This window comes from Platalea leucorodia (assembly GCF_965183815.1).
Source record: "Platalea leucorodia genome assembly, chromosome: 1".
NCBI lineage: Eukaryota > Metazoa > Chordata > Aves > Pelecaniformes > Threskiornithidae > Platalea > Platalea leucorodia.
Genome location: NC_138823.1, coordinates 142708398 through 142727893, shown reverse-complemented (window position 1 = coordinate 142727893; position 19496 = coordinate 142708398). Strand labels below are relative to the sequence as shown.

At 39.3% G+C, this 19496-nt stretch overlaps 1 protein-coding gene across 1 annotated transcript in view; it reads right to left on the bottom strand.

Moving 5' to 3' along the window:
- Positions 1-19496, bottom strand: part of CDK6 (cyclin dependent kinase 6) — a 131152-nt gene that overhangs the window by 70483 nt on the left and 41173 nt on the right. Inside the window, exon 4 of the mRNA XM_082326630.1 lies at positions 2900-3067. Coding sequence (XP_082182756.1) covers positions 2900-3067 — 168 coding nt within the window. The remainder of the gene's footprint in view (positions 1-2899; positions 3068-19496) is intronic.

The window sequence follows — 19496 nt, the reverse complement described above, 5'->3', positions numbered from 1 at the left end:
GCAACGTGCCCGGAAGACTGATCTGCCAGAAGGATTCTTTGGCATTGTGGAAATAACTGGCTATCAGAGGGCGACTGCTTTGAAGTTACCATTTGCAGCACCCAGCGTACTTGGGTTGGATCAGTTTTTACTGGATTACTTTCATGACAAGCTCTTTTTGTCCCATCTGAAGAGTTTCTTTGTGAGCAATGAATGAGAGTGCATCTTGGGAATGATCTGATACTTCAAAAGATGATTCTTGTAGTTTATCTTGCAGTAAGCTTCTCTTCTGAAGGAAATGCTGCAGAGCCCTTGTATTGATCACAACGATAGCACATGCAATGTGCCTTTTCTCACTGGGTTGTCTGCACTACCGCTTTTCAATGTAACTCTGAAGCAAATCCTTGCAAGCTAGAACTTCTATTAATTGATATAAGTGCAGATATATGCTGTCTTTTATAATGCAACATTTTTTTCTGCAAACACTTCAAAACAAAGCTGGTCCTGCTGAAGTCAATGAAAGTTTACTCACTGCCTGGCAAAGAACTGCAATTTAGACTATTTTGGGAATGGTAAAGGCAAGAATATCTTTATGTTTAAAAAACAGAAGTGTTTTTTTTTTTAAGTTTTGTTTCCTGTACTGAGTTTTAATGGAGGGAAAAAAAAAAAAAGAAGAATTTGCACACCAAAGCAGCTAGCCAAAGGTAAAAGTTACCTTCAGAAAAGGAAAACTGATGGCCTGTGTCAGCTAATACACATTTAGTAAAAGTTTCTAACCAGCACTCAGTCTGTAGGAGCAATGAAGACTGACATTTAAAATCATACCACATTATCACATTGTAAGCAACAGTCACCTATAGGTTTCTACATACCCAGACAAAAGTTGATTTTGAAGGTGTTAAACTCTAAGTGTTTTAAACCCAATAAATTTTTAACTTAAAAAAGCCATGGTCATAGCTGGGTTTTTTTAATAAGAAAATAATGACAGACTAACTTCTAGGTGTGAAAGCCATTATTCACGCTTATGCCCATATACTTTATTTGTCATTGGTGACTGACTAATTCAATTATTTTAATATTCTTTAGCATAGCTGCAATGACAATTGAATGCTTGTGCAAACACAGTACAAACTTGCACATGGACAATCCCTTAGTCTGAACAACTCTTGTTCGCAGCAGCACTAAGGGTACTAGCTAATGGGTTTTGAAACATGATTTCTAGCACGCAAGTATTAGATACTTGAGTATACGTACATCTTTCGCATAGCAATTCTGGCAATGTTCTCTTACAAGCAGGTCTTGGTATGTTTTTGCCTCAGTAGATGCACTCTATTTCTGGGTCTTTTGACCTTTCTTCCTATGCAGGCTACATGATCATGGACAAACTCCTGCTCAGTTCTGTAGGTATTTTTTCCTCATTTTATGCAGAACTTTTGAAATATGCTCTGCTGGAAGCCTTATAACACTCTGCAATTTTAGCTTAAAAAATTTTATGGATCAATAGAAATATTGATTGAAACTATTACTGACTGATAACTGGGAAATGAAAAATTATAGCAATTCAGGAACAACCTTTCTCTCCTTTTCTTCAAAGCTCTGTTTTGAGTTACAACATGATATATCCTCACTGATCTCAGCAGAGAGATTCTTTCAGCTTTGGATTAGGCTACATCCTACAGGCAATGAAAAAAAACAGCCCCCAAACGTAAGTTTACATATGCTTTATGCAATGAGGACACTTTCCTATGTTTAGCAAGATGATGATATCATTTTCTGTTGCTTCCTGCATTCATTCACACTGAAGCCGGAACCCAGGATGTCATAGTTATATCACACAACGATGGAAAGACTCTTATAGTAACTAATAGTAACAATGGATTGCTTTTTATCAATGATGTGACCCAGGCTAATTTCTACAATATGATGTAAAACGCAAAGTGGACTCCTTTCAGTTTCCTTTCTCAGCAGTTCTCCCTTTCCTGTCTTTAGCGTAAGTGATACTGCCGTGGCGGTTGTGATACTCAGAATAGAAAATGGAAATAAAAAATTCACGAGCAGGCAACAAAACCAAATGACACCCAACATGCGTGAGCACGGTTACTCTTCAATAAACTTCAGAAATGGTGTGCCAAGTTAACAGCAGCTGATTCTGGGGGCAGGGCCAGCAAGCGTGGAAACAGGGTCAAAAAGCGAGGAGCTGGCAGGGTTTCTCTACCAGGATTAATGCAGGAGAGGGCCAGACCTTCTGGGAATGAGCTCATGTCTGAGCCAAGGACAACCAGGAGAGCTGCTGGGAGAGGGGCAACAGTGGCAGGGGGCCTAGAGATACTGGAGGTGCTCTTTAAGCTGGCTTGGGAAATAGCTGTGATTGTGGCTGCCAGGTCCACTTGAGCTGCCTCCAGCACAGCCCTATTTGGAATCATCCAGTAACATATGGCAGCAAGCATCGAACCCATATTCACAGAGATGGAAAATCAGAGGCGTGACAGTGTGGCATTTTCACAAATATCTATCTGTGTATTTTTTCAGGCAAGATACTTGGGGATCAGCAAGAGTTTTACCTTAAAATAGGTACCTCAGAAACTTTCACCCTACCTGTCTGGCTTAACGTGCAAAAGAAGCCAGTATCACAACAGAAGCTAGACTGATGGAGTTTCAGAAAACTAGCACGTACCTATCCTTCAGTAATCAGTCATGATTTAATTTAGAACCAGTAATCAGTAATTGATTACTTGTACAAAGTAACCACAACAACTTCAATCCTGGCTGGAAAGCAATTGTTTTCGGAGACACAAGTACCTTCTTCAATTGCAGAGATGATTTTAGAAGCAGCATTATAATATGGGATAAAAAGCCAGGAACACAGAGAGTAAAGCACATTGCTGCATTAAAAGGAAAATAAAAGCCTCCAGAAACTTACCACTGAGGTAAGAGCCATCTGAAAACTGTAGATTCGTGCAAGGCCAAAGTCAGCTAACTTTATCTGCCCGCTGCTGGTTACAAGGATATTTTGGGGTTTCAGGTCCCGATGCACCACACGATGTGAATGCAGAAAATCCAGTCCCCGAAACAGCTGAAGCATCATATCCTAGATATAAAGAAGAAATCAATATGCAATTATCAAGACAAGGTGGCAAACAAGTAAACTCCCTGTCATAATCTGCAAAATTTAATAAATATTGACTTAAATATGTGCACAGGAGATAAAAACAACTATTAATATAAAATGGACAGGATGTTGCTAGAACCAGCTGACTCGAACAGGTGTCCTTATCAAGTTAATGTATTGTTTCTCATTGAATTATTTGAGGTTGATTGACAGAAGTATAAAGACTGGTCAACATACTTAAAAGAAATAGCAAAAGTATGTCTGTAAATCCCAGGACAACTTCAAAAGAATGCTGTCCAAGTAAGAAAAATACATAGCAGTTTTTTGCTCTTAACTTTAAACCGCACACCACTTTGCATCTCACGAGTTTATGCTTTGTCCTGCCCCAGTGAAGTGAAATTTTATTATTCGCTTCAACAGGCACAAGGATCTCTTTCAGTCAGAAAAGCTGTTTAAGTGACAAATTCACCAGGATTTAATGTTATAGAGGGAAAAAGTTTACTTGACAAAACCTGTTGTATAGAATTTACTGAATAGGACAGAAACTACCTTTAGATCAAAGTTTAGCACTAAATCAGTGTAATAATCATAAGTAACAGTTCTCATTTTGCTTTCTGTTTTGTTATAGTGATGCAATCTTCTACGACATTTCCACAGCTGAAGAAACAATTTCATCTGAACTCGTGTTTTCACATTTATCTTAGTAACGTGAAAGGAATGAATGAACAGACTCAAAACTAAATACTAGAAATCCCCTGAATTCCAAATCAGAAGGATACTGTCAACTTGAAAATTATATTTGCAAAACAGGCAGTTACAAGAAGATGCTGCAACAAGTAAGAAACAAAAAGGATAAAGAAAAAGTTTATTTTCTGTATGCACTTGACTTGAGTTCATGAAACTCCAGCTCTGTGTTTGCTGGTGACACATGCCCTTTCCATAAGGCATGCAGCAGGGTGTCCGCCAATCCTGTTATTAGCAGCCAAAATGATCTTGGAGAGGTGAATGGCATGAAACGTGAGAAAAAGGAAGAAGGATAAATTGAAGTTGGTTGCTTTTGTTCTTCTCTATGGACTTGGGCATGTTGCAAGTAAATATTCAAGGCACACTATTAAAAGGAATGATATCTGAAAATGGGTTTAAAAATAGCTCAAAACATTCAACTTGATACTATTGCTTTAGCTGGATGCATTTTTAAGATACACTTTATAGACATTGCTATATAATTTAAAACAAAATTATTATTTTCATTTAATGTTTCCTGACCATCTCTACAGAAAGTGTTATAAAATGTGTAGATATTAAGGCTGGAAGCTCTAATCTGACCTCTGATAAAACATGGCCATTTCTATATATAGTCTATAACTCTGCCAAACAGTAGTAACAGTGGGCTGCTCATGAAGTAATCAAGTTTTATTTGAAGACCCTGATGATGGAGATACTACCATGGAACTACGGATGCTGTGACAGCATTTAATTATTATCACTTCTGAAGGATGGTGGTAAACTGAGAAACCCATTCCCTGTTAGCTGATGCCGTTTATTCCCTTTGCTTCCCCAGGAAAAATTGAGATTTGATAATTTTGATAACTAGTATAATAAAACACTTCAAAACAAATATACAAAGGGTATTGAATCCTCTTGTACTTATGTAATTTCCCTTTGCAGTTCAGAAACATTTGGAAGAGCTAGGACTACAGCTCTGCAGGTTTCAGTCATCAGTAGAATTAATACATGTCATATCTGCTCACTCTTTGCTATTATAACTGAAATCAAATCCCAATGGTCTTTGGATCAGTCTTGAGGATGTAAAGAACGCACCAAGAACATTTAAGCAGGTGACTATCTTAAGTATGTACTTAATGGTTTCACTGAATTTGGGTCTAATTTTTTTTTTTATTCCAGGTAGACGTAATATCAGATAAAATAAAAAACATAATTTAAAGAACTTAACGATTAGTCAGTAGACCCTAGTCAGTCCCTTTTTGGTGACATTTCTGTATCCTACTCATTTGTCAAGTACGTAAACTCATTCCTGCAGTTACCAAACATATCAAGAATATTTTTTTCCTGCAACTGATGCTGGTTTTGTTTCGACTTTCTTCTTCGAGCTCAGCAAATGCAATTCTGCTCTGCTAGTTGCAAGTTGCAAGCAATGTCTTCAATTTCTAAATTCAGAGTCTTCTTCCAGGCACAGGTAAAAAAAGAAAATATTTGAAAATGGAAACTGGCATATCTTTCCCTCCCCCCATAGGACTCAAAACGTGAATATCATTTACTGGAGTTCTCTTCACACACGAAAAAGTGAGATGTGCCTCAGAAAAGTGTGCCAGGAAAGTGTAAATTTAAAAGGTATTAGAAAGCAGAAGGAAAACTGGGGAAAAAAATGCTGTATTTCCTCTTCCAGGAAATCCAGAGTTAGTGCATACAGGCTATTCTCTAGTATTCATTTTGTACTGTTGATTATGCTCTTTTGCTATCCCTTATTACTCACTATTACATGTATGAACAGATTTCAGTTCAAAATTATCTTGGAAGAACAGGCCAAAGATTCGTGTGCGTAAAGAAGGGCACTTTGATGTAAAAAGACCATTTGCTATTTGTGATTCATTATTGTCCTGTTTTTAAATTCTCAGCCAGTTAGAAAAAGAGCAGAAACCAAAATCACATGACATAGGCTTTAAATACAGAATACCAAATTGTGCAGCTCAGAATTTGATAATTGTTTGCACAAATAGATTTTCAATATCAAAGCAAACAAAAGAGAGAGCTTTTAAATTACTTTTTTATCCATAATGAATGATTAATTTTGTGATGTACATAAGCCTAGTCAAAAACCATTAGGCCTCACATTTGGAAAATGACCTCATACTCTTAGTCAGCCACTTGCAAGAAACATCAGACTCAGTCTGGGCTGTGTGTTTTCTTTGATAGAGTAACTAATATCAGAAGATACTAACCTTTGCTAGCAAATTGGATAAAGGCCGTAAACATGCACAAGCCAGATCACTAGCTAATTAAATCAGGATAATTTCATTCATCTGACGGAAATGCATCCATTTTTATTAGTGATGATTACCCAGTATTATCTCAATTACCAAGATCTAGAAATAACTGCAAGAGAGTCTTCATGTGCCTCAAGGATTAGTTAGTTCCATGTCTGCTTTTCCCTGAGAAATTTTCTGTGGTAGCTAAGCATACCATACTTTGGAATTACACTTAAAATCATACTTCAAAAGTTAATTGAAAGTGATCAATTCTATTTGACAAACAAGAAGATTCATGCCTTAGCAGACTTGAGGAACAAACTCTAATGAGTCATGATCAAACCTCTACTGAAGTCCATCAGATGTTTTTTGGATACCGTATGTTTACAAACATAGACACAGAATAGTGCCTGTTGTTTCAGATCAGAGATTTCTGCCATGCTTTTAACATCACAAAACCTACGATGGTTGTTGCCCAAGTTGAAGATATATACATTATTCCACTGTGATTACTTTCAGATAATCATGGATTTACAATGTTTTCCCTTTTCAGGCTACATTTTCAATGTGGTCTGTGCACAAATCTAAAATATTTATCTGTAACTCAATTGAAAACTGAGCTATTTTGGGATGCAACGAACAAATACACTTTCCTTAGAGACAAATATGTAGCTTTAGTTTTGTAGAAGCCTCATAATGGAAAGAGTTAGGAGCAAAATTTGTTATGGAAATGCTGCATCTTTTGCATGTTCCACCATATATGGTATCGGTGATGGCACTGCTCAGTCTGATATTTACTGAATTTATCAGCGCTGAATGTCAGGACCAAATTTCAATGAACTTTTCAAGCAATACTGTATTATGTCGTGAGTCTCAATAATGCACAGAAATATGTCCTTCATATTCTGCCTCTGGCATCAGAGAAGATGGGGATAGGCATGGGTTAGGCTGAGCAGCTGCTGTTGCTGCCTCTGCCAAAGGCGGGCTTCACAGCTCACATTTCCCGACTCAGGGGCAGCAGGAGCAGAAAGCCTTGATTTCCTACAGACTTTTGTCTCCTCCTTGTCCTGTCCCCTCTTGACCCTACGCTTCACTGACCCCTCTTAACCCTCCTTCAGCTTCTGATCCATAAATCCCTTCCAAGCCATTGGTTTTCAAAATACCACTCTGATCCTTTAAAAGTCACCCGCCATCTTGACTTCGAGCTAAAATATCTGTCAATTGCCTGTAGTAACTTACTTGTTGTTTAAGACCAGCCAGATTCTCTGGAGTACTCTGCCTGCCTAATCCAAAAGAGGATGGCATGGCTGTTGACCAAATCGTTCAAATATCTACTCAAAGAAAACAGAAAGTATGGAGTTGTTTTGGGTGTTGGTGCCCAGGTGCTGGCAGCCGGGGCTGCAGGGACCTCTGTCAGGGGAGACCAGGGGCTGCCCTGTGCCAGACACAGCCAGCTCCAATGGATCCACCACAGGGCACAGCTGGGCCCGTCAGCCAAGATGGTGGTGCCTCCGTGAAAACATATTTAAGAAAGGGCAGAAAAGGCTGGAGGGAAAGAGAAGGAGGGAACAAAAAGAGTGAGAAACAGCACAGGGAACACCAAGGTGAGAGGAGGTGGAGGAGGAAGAGAAAGAGGAGGTAGTCCATGGTGGAGCAGATATCCACACTGCAGCCCATGGAGGACCTGCATTGGAGCAGGTGGATATTCCTGAGGGAACTGCAGCCTGTGGAGAGGACCTACGCTGGAGCAGGCAGAAAGTGTCAGGAGGAAGGAACGGCAGAGAGGAGCTGCTATGGACTGACCACAACCCCTCACACCCCGTGCCCCTGGGTCTGCTCAGGGTGGGGAGAGTCAGGAGTGATGTGGAGCATGAAAAAAGGCAGGGGAAGGTGTTCTTTGAATGTATGCCTTTTTCTTCCCACTACCGGAATTAGCAATTAAATATCTATCTTAATTGGCATTAAACTAAGTTCATTTTCCCCAAGGTGAGTCCATTTTGACTGTGATGGTAATTGGTAAGCAATCTCCCTGTCTTATCTCAGCCCATGAGATTTCTTGTTCCTTATTCTTTATTTTCTGTAATTTTTTTTTTTTTTTGTAATTTTTATTTTATCCTGCTGAGGCGGGGGAAGTGAGTGAGCAGCTGGGTGGGTATGGCTGTTGGGTTAGGCTAGCCTACCACCATGCTAAACGTATAGATGCTAGATGTTTTCTTTGTAAAGGGGAACACAGCGCAATGCAGCCTGAAGGAAAACACCAAGAATAATGTCTTAGAATCATAGAATGTCCTGAGTTGAAAGGGACCCACAAGGATCACCGAGTCCAACTCCTGTCCCTGCATAGGACAACCCCAAAATTCACACCATATGTCTGAGGGCGTTGTCCAAATGCTTCTTGAATATTGTCAGGCTTGGCGCCATGACTACCTCCCCGGGGAGCCTGTTCCAGTGCTCCACCACCCTCTGGGTGAAGAACCTTTTCCTAATGTCCAACCTAAACCTCCCCTGGCGTATCTTCCTCCCGTTCCCTCGGGTTCTATCTTTGGTCGCTTCAGAGAACACAAGCACCCAGAGGTAACATATATATATGAATGGCTGCTCATTCTGTGAAGCTCACATTTTTCCTCCGTTGACTAGTATGTGAAGAAAGAAAAACCTTTAACCAGATTGCCCTTGGTCATGGTGATAGGAGTTCCTAATATCAGAGAAAGTAAGTCTGTGGAAGCCCACAAATATACTCGGTCGTATCACCAAATAAAAGTAACACAGTACAGATCCTTGTCAACTACAATAGACCCCTAAATTGGTACTAATGCACAGGCTTTTTATGGCTTTTTTTTTTTTTTTTTTTTTACCTGCCTGTTTTCCTCTTCCTGCTCAATTTCTGTGCTAACATTTTGTAACACACAACAATCTTTTGGAATCTCCTAACATTTCTCCTACTCCTCTGTGGAGTATCTCACACACCTGCACAACAACCTGCATCCTTCACCCAGAGTTTCTATCTACTTGTAACTCATTTTTCTCTTTTTGCTGAGCAGAATGGAATGTCCCTATTTTGGATGGCAGGTGTTGGGATACTTGTCCTGAACATTTCCTGTAGGAGTGTTTGCGTAAGAGACAACCGCAAGTGTAAACAAAGGGGACGAGTTTTAGACAGCAATGTGTAATGAATCAGTCAAGCTAGTTTGATAAAAAGGAAGGCTGACTGCCTCTCACTGAACAGCAGGACCTTCTCTGAGCAGAACAGGAACAGGATGAGGCTTCCTTTGTATCCTACAGGATTATACAGAACCCCCAGCCATCAACTTGCTTTCATTTTAGAGGGTGTTTTTTAAACATGCTGGAATGAAAGTTTAAAGAGTTTTCGCATTCTCTGGGGACTATTTTTGAAGCAGAATAATTACAGCACTTCTATGGTTATACTTTGTAACAAACAGTCAACATTAATTAATGCCAAAAAAACAATGGCATTCCTGAGGAATTACACAGTACAGATACATGAATAGCAAAAGACATGATTAATGTTGTTACACTGAATCCCAAAGGCATTAGTAATAAAGTAGTGACTCCCTGTTAAATGCAGTGATTTTCTTTTTTAACTCTTGTCCTCACACTGGGCTGGGAACCCATCACACCAGCCTATCCAGAATGCCATGACTGTGATGGTGGGGGCAGAGAAGCAATTTGCCTCCACCGGTGGAGCTGCAGGATGCTGTTCTCCATGCAGCCGGCTGGGTGCAGCGGCTGGGACACAGTAAGAGGCAGACAGATCCCTGCCCTTGTGCCCTTTTTCTTCTTCTCTCAGGAGAAAGCTATTCTGATCGGTCTCCCTGCAGGGCATTCAGAAAGGGGAGGAGGAGGCTGTGCTTCACCAAGCCACACTGTAGCCTCTCAGGGGTCATCCATGATCCACCCCAATATGCACCCAGGATACAGAGCTCTTACTTTTCCTTATATTGGGTAACAGTTTATCTCAGAGTAGTCCTATTGCTTTCCATGAAAGTATTCACAGGGTAAGGGTCGTCCCTCTGAAGAGAAGACTGCTGTGATATTCCTGTCAATTAACTAGAGAGTACCAAGAGAACGTGAACTTCACAGCATGTTCAATACAAATTTGTTCACTGTTTTGATAAGAGAACAATAAATCCAAGTGACCCGTTCACTTAGTTGTAATAATCAACCTTACTGTACAAGAGAAAATGTTCATTTTCTGTTCAGAGAATAAAATGCTGTGCAGAGAGAAAAATACAGTAAATTCATTTAGTGTGTTATTAGCAGAAGGGAACTAATATCTGCCAAGCTCATGCAAGGAATTGGTCTAATAATTGTTGGTGTTTTGTATGCTGCTACCCTAAAGGTAAACAATTTGTTGCAAATTAATTAAGAGTTATATATATTTTCAAATAAGAAATAATATATTTGCATAATTATTTTTGAGTTGTAAAATTATTTTAATCGTATCAAAGATACTTTAATATACTCAGAGTAGATTAATGGATATTTTAAAATATATTCTGATAAACAGTTTCTAATCTATTTTAAATTACTTTTATAAGAAAGAAAGCACAGCTCAGCCAAGTGATTCTGGAGTATCCAGATTTTAGGATGAAGAACCCAACAGACATGCACACTCACAAAAGTATGCCTGTATGTATACATGCATTTTAGTGTTTTGAATAATCCCATTGAAGGCAATGTTATCCATACTAGTCCACTGCAAAAGTATAAACACTGAAATGAATATAGTTGGGTTGTTTGGGGGGGTGTGGGTGTTATTTGTTTTTTTTTTTTTTTATGGCTAGAACTGTTTGTATAACAATTTAAAGGATACAATACCTGAAGGACTGGAGTCTGTAAACCACTGTTTTGAAGACTATTTCGTTGCTATTAGAAGTAGTAAGGTAACCAAGATTATAAAGTCCTAAATAAACTGCTGTGGAATACAATAATCAGTCAGTTAATAGTCAATTTAGTAAAACTTGCAAATATCACTATTATGCACAGACCTGCCTGTACATCATGAACATTATATGTCAGTCTCAAGCAAAAGTACCGCAAATGTGCACAAGATTAAGGAAAAATGCAAAATTTTAACTGAATTATAAAGGTCCGTGGTAGTCTTTGAAAAAGTTTGGAGCTTAACAACTCTATTGCGTTGCCATAAGTTTATGATTGAATTTTATGTATGTATATAATGGCTTTCAATATACTGAGGCACTATTTTCCTTTTATTGTCATGCTCCTGTTTATAGACTGAATTCAATTCATAGCCACCACGGCAGGTTTAGCATGTTCTAGTCCCTTTGCTCACCAACTATCCCACTGAATTTGTGCTGCCACAGGAGACCCTGACCAAGCATATTTTGGAGTGCTCCAAACACTCCCCAAACACCAGTGCTCACCAGCAGCAAAGGTGACATAATTAAGACTAGATTAAGACAAATAGATGCACCCGATGGTGTTCAAGGAACTGTTCTGAGTAACCTTCTGTCTGCCCTCCTTAAAACAGAGACCTGGATTAATATTTTAGAGGTCTTTTTAAAAGTTTCAATCTTAGTACATGTCTGTTTCACCAGTATCTTAATACTGCCAGATTTTCATACTGATCTCAGTAGTTGTGAGTCAAAGACCAAATTCAGTATAGGAAATGTGTACTTAACATCTGTGGGATACATATGTACATACACATGTATAGGCACACATATGGATGCATTTCATTTTGGGCAGGTCAATATTAATTTAAGTGTCTATAAGTTTTTCCACATCAATTTCTCATTTTATAGCTCAACACCTGTCAAGTCAGTTTGCAATATAGATCTTTCAAGTTTTACTTTATCAGCTGCTATTTTTTGTATTTGATGAGAAGAATTTGCATGACTGAAAGGAAACCTATGTAATTATTGTCCTACTTACTTATTTTCAGTGATTCAGTGTACCAAAAATTCCTATCAAAGTGGAATTACCAGACATGCAAATGAAACACATAACATTTTCTATCTGGCTACTGGTATTTTTAAGAGAAAATGCATGCAAATTAAATGAGAACAAAGGGGAATTTTGTTTTAACAATTTGACAGAAATTGGCAAATGTGGCACTGTTACCAAGACCTGTCCTGGCTGTGAAATTTTTACAGCAGGTAAATGTAACTTGGTGATAAACAATCTTTTTCACCGCTCAAACCTTTCCACTCTGTGGAAAAACCAAGAGAAGGCGCAGCTCTTAACAGAATTTATAGATCTGAGCCTAGATAAGCAATAAACAGATTTTTTCCCTTTATCTCTGGATGATATCATCAGTTTTGTACATCCCCAAATACCTTCTGGGAAACTTCCTTTCTTTTATTACAAGCTTTTCATAAAACTGTATTGGAGACAATAGTCTCTCACAGCACATCCTGGTTTGACAGTTGTTACCCACTCTGTTATTTAATTCCTCATACTGTCTGAAAAAGAAATGAGGACTAAAATGAATGAAAAAATCCCCCAAACTCTTTACTGGCTCACCCAGTTGGTAAGCCCCATACAAATGACTTGAAATAGCATCTGTGGTTTGTATGCATTGGCTCTGAAGCCCCTTCTGGCACATGTCTGGGGACCGATACCAGTCAAAATCTGGTATCTAAGCATCACATCAGGTCAAGCTGGATAGCTGGGGCAGAGCTGCAGTTTGAATTCTGGGGTACACTTCTCATATAATTCCATCTTCTTTACTGGTTGTGCTTCTCAACAAGGCAAGTCATCCTTCCTTCAACTGATGCTGTGAGCCTCTTCCTTCTGGGGTAAACCCCAGACTTTCACTTGACTAAGTCAATCTATTCTGGAGCACTGTGTATACTTCCCTATCTCTATCACCTCTCAGTAGAGCTTAGTGCTTTCAGTTTTTAAAAAAGGTTTTGATTGCTTCTAATGGCATATATTTCCTTCTCTCATCGTGGGACATCATTGCCATTTCCCCTTCATAGACTTCGCTTCTGCATTCTCAGGCTGTATTTTGGGACATCCTAAGTGTATCATCACTTGTTTCAATCCTTGTGGAAGCTCTCCTGATGTAATCAGAGCAATTAGTCCACCCAGAAAGTCCACAAAGCTGGATGCAACTCCCTTTAACTACTTCAGTATGCTTCTGAGAGGAGTTCACAGAATCACTGTCTTACTCCCTGCCAGAATCTACAAACTACAGTAACTTATCAACCACTGACGAGCAGATTCTTCTCCAGTGCCGCTCACACTGGTCCTTACGAGGAAACCAACAAACAAAACCCCTTCCCTAGAGGAGAACGCTGCTCAATCAGCACTACAGCTATTTACCAGCACCTTCATGACACTGTTGGTCATAATAGCTCTTTTTAATTTACGCTAACTCCATGAAGGGTTAAAAATATGGCAGATGTTGACAGCCGACACTCCTCGCTAACAGGAAAGACACGTTGCTGTGGGGCCCAGATCTCGGCTTCTCCTTCCCTGCAGCTGTCTGTGGATAGCAGCTAATTGTATCCACTTGTTTAACCTCAGGGATAACGTCTGCAAGGGACCAAGTGCCACAAGCATACTTTTTTTTTTTAACGGTCATTTCCTCTCTGGTGTAACTTGCATGACAGCATGTGACAAGCAGAAATTAATGGGGACACTGCTGTGCCAATACCTCTTGAATTGCTCTGACACTGGCTGCAGGCTGCCTGCTTGGCCACCCAGCCAAGACCTCACATGAAACGTGGCAAGGGGCCCACAGCCCTATTCACTAACAAGCCAGCTGGTCAGTGATTAGAAAGCTGAAACAATGCTGTGCACATACATCAAGAAAAATGCTTTACAAACAGCTTCGGACTTAGGAGGTAAAGTCTCCTAGAAAAGTAAATCTGTAAAAATTTATCTTCTGGGGACTGCTAACTTAAGCTAACATTAGAGATAATGTGGAAGGCCCTGGAAGATGACTGCCCTACATTGTCACCTGAGCACAAGAAGGGCTAACCTCAGAACAAAGACTAACATCTTCACATGCTCAAAATCATGTGCAAACAGCTTAGACCACATGGATTCTGGTCCAGAGGAGCATTCAAATTATGTAAATACATAGAGATTTATGACAGACTACTCTTCCTAATGGTCTATCAACACCTTGGCAACATTACTGACATTTCTGCAGAAATTCTCATTGGATTTGTCTGCAGTGTGCCATCAAGAAGGCTGAGATTTGTTTATACGCTGATGCATAACAACAAAGGATGAGACTTTAGAAGTATCCCAGGGGATTTGGATGACCAGATCTCCTACACCCAAGGCAGCTTTGAACATTTCAGCCAAGACTTTTTTGAAAACTGTCAAATCCTTGGCTAGACACGAAAGGATCAAGAAGACCGTTCCTTTAATTTCTCTCTCAGTTGCTTTTTTAAACAGTATCCACTAAAAATGCATGGGTTCTTTATGAAACACCTGCATGGCAAAAAGAAAGTAACCTATGCTTTTTTAAAACTGAGAAAAAAGCAGCCAATAGGATCCTACAGATTAGAAACCCAAACATCATTTAAATCAATAGGACTTGGCCACCTAATTCTTATGGCTCCTTCAAAGTTGTAAACTCAGTCCAGCAATTTTTGTTTAACAGAAAACTTGTTTAAACTTATTATAACACAGGCCTGCTCCATTTCCTGATATATAAGGAAATATATTTTGTGACATATACAGATACATAAGAGCTCAAGGCACTGTACAAGAGGCTGGCAGGATAGCAGAGTCACTTTTGTGAATTGAGAAATTGGGGTTACTGTAGAGTTTGGACTTTGGGCCTAATTAATTTTGATTGCTTCCATCATAGAAATGTCTAGGAATTCAGCATAGTCATGAACGGCACTTGCGTGCTGAAGAAGATGGCGTTGTATTAGGCACAACCAAAGCCCAATGAAGTCACTGGGACTCCATCCATCAATTTTCAAAGACCTGAGCTGGTCCCACTGCTTTTTAATATTTCCATCCTCTTCTCACACTCATTGGAACCAGCAGGACCTTCAGAGAGGTGTAGCCAACCTTCTCTGAGACAAAAGTGTCAGCATGACACCAGACATTGAAATACAGCTATTCTCTAGAGTTAGACACTCTTTTAATAAACAGTTAACAGGTTTTATTAAATATGTGAACACAGAGGAATGTAAGAAGACGATCCCTTCCTAACCTCTCCAGGGAATACATAATAGATAAAGCTCAGTTGTGCACTTTTTTAAAGCCACTTTTCAATAAGTCTTTTTTAGCTTGTAATGTACTTGCATGGCAGAAGTATCGTGATGCTCGTCAGTGCTGTACAATGGTTCAACATTGGGGTCAATTACTACCTGAGCGCTAGTCACAGGAGTTCATTTAACTTTTCTGCCTCTCTTGCTCCATATTATAAATTTGGGGATAATGGTTAACTACTTCATGAGTGTTGCAAAGATTAACTGGTTAATGTTTGTTAAGTACTCCAAAGATCTAGAATTTGCTTTCACTTATAAAGGCGTAACAACCTTCAAGAAAACCAAGGATATATACAAGAATAAAGATTTCTTGGATATAAGTTATGGGTAGAAATGGGCTTCAAGGAAGAGCCGAGAGGAGACAGTGGCCTACCGGAACCAGCTTGGTCAGGATCCCCAATCCAAGAACTGTACATATAGCTTTGCAATGTGTTATAGCATTGTATGAACTGTCAAAATAGTCTTCAGGATGAGAATCTTACTGATGCCTTAGTACACCTAAATCAAAAGTAGGGAAAAAGAGAATTGTTTCTTGGAAGCACTCAGCAGATTGAGTTGTTCTCCATATTTGCAGTAGCAATTCATCTGCAATTCTATTACGCTGAATTAAAAAAGTAATAGCTCTTGAACCAACAGCTTTATAAGGGAAACAGGCAATCACTTTAACCTACAGACTAGGCATAGAGAAGGGATTTTGCAAGAGGAGTCAAGCAAGTGCACAAGGTCTTTTGTTGTCACCAAAAGCATGAGAAGTTTGCTGATAGCAGCAGACTAGGGAAATGGCTGCCCATTCCCTTCCACTTACATGGTCTATCACTTTCTCCTTTCTTTTCTGATTTCCTGCCTTTTCCTTTACTTCTTTCTTTCCTCCCTTCATGTGCCGTGTTGCGCTCTCCTGCCCCATCCCCAGTTCTGACCTTTCTCTTCACACCTTCACTGCACCCCACCCCACTCAGCCATTTCCTCTCCCACCACACTCACTCTCAGGCCCTGTGGTCCTACGCCATCTCTTTGGGTTGCTGCCTCCCACGGGCCAGGTGATTATCGAGCAAGGTAGATCAGTAGAAGATGCCAGCTATTAGCATGCCTCAGCAGCTCACTTCTGGATTTCAGATATAACAATCTGTAACGGGTAGCGATGTGCCTGAGATGTTTGCTGTGGCTGCAGTGGTGCAATATGGTCGCACACATCTGCCAAGTCTCTTTGAAGTGCCATGGGCCATAGCCCCTCCAGTTCTGAGCAAAATGACACTGATTTACATGAGCACAAATTAGTGCAAACCTCACCTTGTTTTCTTTTGAACACTTGACCGGTTCTTAAAAAAGGAGGCATCTTCAACTTGTAGTGACACAATGAGCGATGAGCCTACTCATTTCTTAATGTTAGCACAATAGACAAGAATCAGCTCTGCTTTTGGGGTGAGAGCGAGGCTTGGGGATGGGGGAAAGGTGCAACATGAGAGTCAATAGCCTTCTCGGGAGGGGAGAAGATTGCCTCCAATGTTTCACAGGCATGATATTCTCTCCCTTCCCCCACCTCCCCGAATGCTAAACAAAACTAACTCTAAGAGATTTTTAATAAAAAGCCAAAGATATGTTAGAGGTTAACTTGTAAAAAGAGCCAATCAATGAACGAAATGCTTCCATGGAGAAGTCTGTTTTGAAAGTAAAGTGTCACAAATGATGCATGTGACAAATGTAGCTTGTGATAAATGCATCATTGTTTCTCAAAAGAGTAACTTGTGACAAGCAAAAAAGTATGCTATTGATTACGTAAGCCAATTTGGAAAAGAAAATTACATGTCTTCTTGTGTATCTTCACTGTAAGCATTCACAGAAAACCTATGAGAATAAAAGCAGCTACGATCCAGACGACCTGGAGCACATACATCTGTGCTTTGCTGAATCAGGCCCTAGAAAGATAAGTCTTTTGTTTTCCCTATCAACAAAAAAACCCACTACAAATCATACAATACAATATCAAACTCTATGTTATTCCAAAATGACAGTCAATTAAGTAGAAACAAACTATCTTCAGAAGGGCAAATGAAAGAGGCTAGGGATCACTATCAAAGGACTTCTGTTTTCTTTTGTTTATTAAATAGCAACTGTATTATTTACTGCAGCTTTGCAAGCTAGTGAGCAGCTGGGTGTAACACATTTCCATGCTGTGTAACCTCTCCTTATGCTTCGTTAGATTCCTTATCAGGACCAGAAGAAAAGAAATCTTTCTGTTATGCTTTTCCTGTGGCAAAGGAAAAGACAAGATGATGACTTTCCAGCTCATTTCACTTGTACAACGCCCTCATCAATCACCATGGGGTAGGTCTTTGTTATTTTCACTGAAGGACTGTTCTTAGTTTTCTGTCACAATAAAGTGTGACTCCACTAACTAGCAAATCAAGGTTACCTCCACCACACTTGCAAAAGAACAAAATGCAAACATAAGGCTGAAGCTACTTCTAAAATATTTTCCAAGGCCCTGGTTTCGCAGACATAAACCTAAGTCAAATTAGGTCTAAATTCTTTTCATTGAAACGAAGGTTAAAGTCCGAAACACTCAGAGTAGTTGAGGTAAAGAAGCTAAACTAACCATTTCATCAAGAACCAAAAGTTTTCTGCTTGTTTTGCGACTTTCTGCTCCAGAAACCAAGCAAAGAAACTGTGGTTTATTTTTATTTTAAACTCTCTGTCAAGTATGCATCTCTTTGCAGTTTTGGTTCGCTATAGCCCACGCAGCTTGGCCTCTATTCTCCTTTTCCTATGTCTTCAATAAGCCCTATAGACATCAGCAGGAATTATGTGAGCAAACAAAAAGCAAGAAAGGGCTATATTCTAATCAAGGCAAAAACATAATAAAAAATGCTTTGTAAGGTGGTCTCTCTTCCTTTAACTTCATGGTTTTATATGTCTTTTCCTTTTTGGTCTGTGTTGTTTCTCACTGAATGACAGTTATATGCAACATACTATTGTAATAACAAGCATATGGCTCAGAGATCGCTGTTGACTTTCTCAAGTCTCAAATTAGACATTTTTATTTAAAATACATGAAAGACATCTGTATACTCTTTCATTAAATGCATTTTACATTTGTAACATCCTACGTATTCTTTTGGAACCATTTCCATTAAAATGCCGACTCTGGGTTTGGATAGCAAGTATTTCCTTTGTAACACTAAGGGAGGAGTATGTTACTGTCAAAATTTCTCTCTAAAAAGTCCTTGCTAAAATATTTACTCTGCTTGTCAGAACAGGAATATCTGAAGTTAATTCCAAATGAAAGAATATTTTAGAATGAATCATAAAATAGATGTTAAAAAAAGGCAACACGCTGCCATTCCAGTGCCCCTTCCCTGCTGTAAAACTAAATGAAAAACGACTCCGCGTTTGCATCCACAGAATATTGTAACATTCCGGAGCCTTCTGAGATTCCTTAATTGTAGTTATGCAACAGAACTGTCACATCCTAAAACAAAGGACAAAAATTCAGCAGTTGAATTTATTGGCTTGGAAATGAAACGCTCTTAAGAGATGGCTAACATGTCTTCTTGATTATTTTTGGCATTTTAAAGTTACAGTGCAATGCTTCCTATTGCATAGACCAAAGAAGTGGGACATTTTAGAAATACTTAGAATTTTTATGGTGCTGTTTGTAAAGTCACATATTTAGCAACAGTGAAAACTGTTGAGCAGTAACCTTCTTTGCAATTAAGCCACTAATTTCAATGGGCCCTTTATGGTATAAGACACTGGTCAACATTAATAAAGATATAACGCGCTGGCTTCTAATGAGTCGGTCACGGTGGTAAAAAACAGCTTCTTCTTTTAAATGGGTATTCTCAAGGGTCACGATTTTTAAAGGCAAACAGGATAAATTCTGTGGCCAGAACAGTTATGACATTAATGAAAAAAGAAATAAGCAAACCAGTCCATCAAACCTGTGATCCCCTGGAGCCCTTTTCCATTACTGAGTCAGTTTACTATGATGACCAACTATGACACACTTTTGTGAATAGTCAGGAGTCTGGTTCCAAAGGCACAGACTTTGCTTACACATAAGTTTTGAGGGAAGACTACTTCCTTGCTCTGACAAAGCATTTAAACACAAGCAAAATGCATGTTTATGACTAATCTGAGACTACGGAAACAATGGTTTCAATTCTTCTTTGCTCTAACCCTGGAATTCATCAGGTC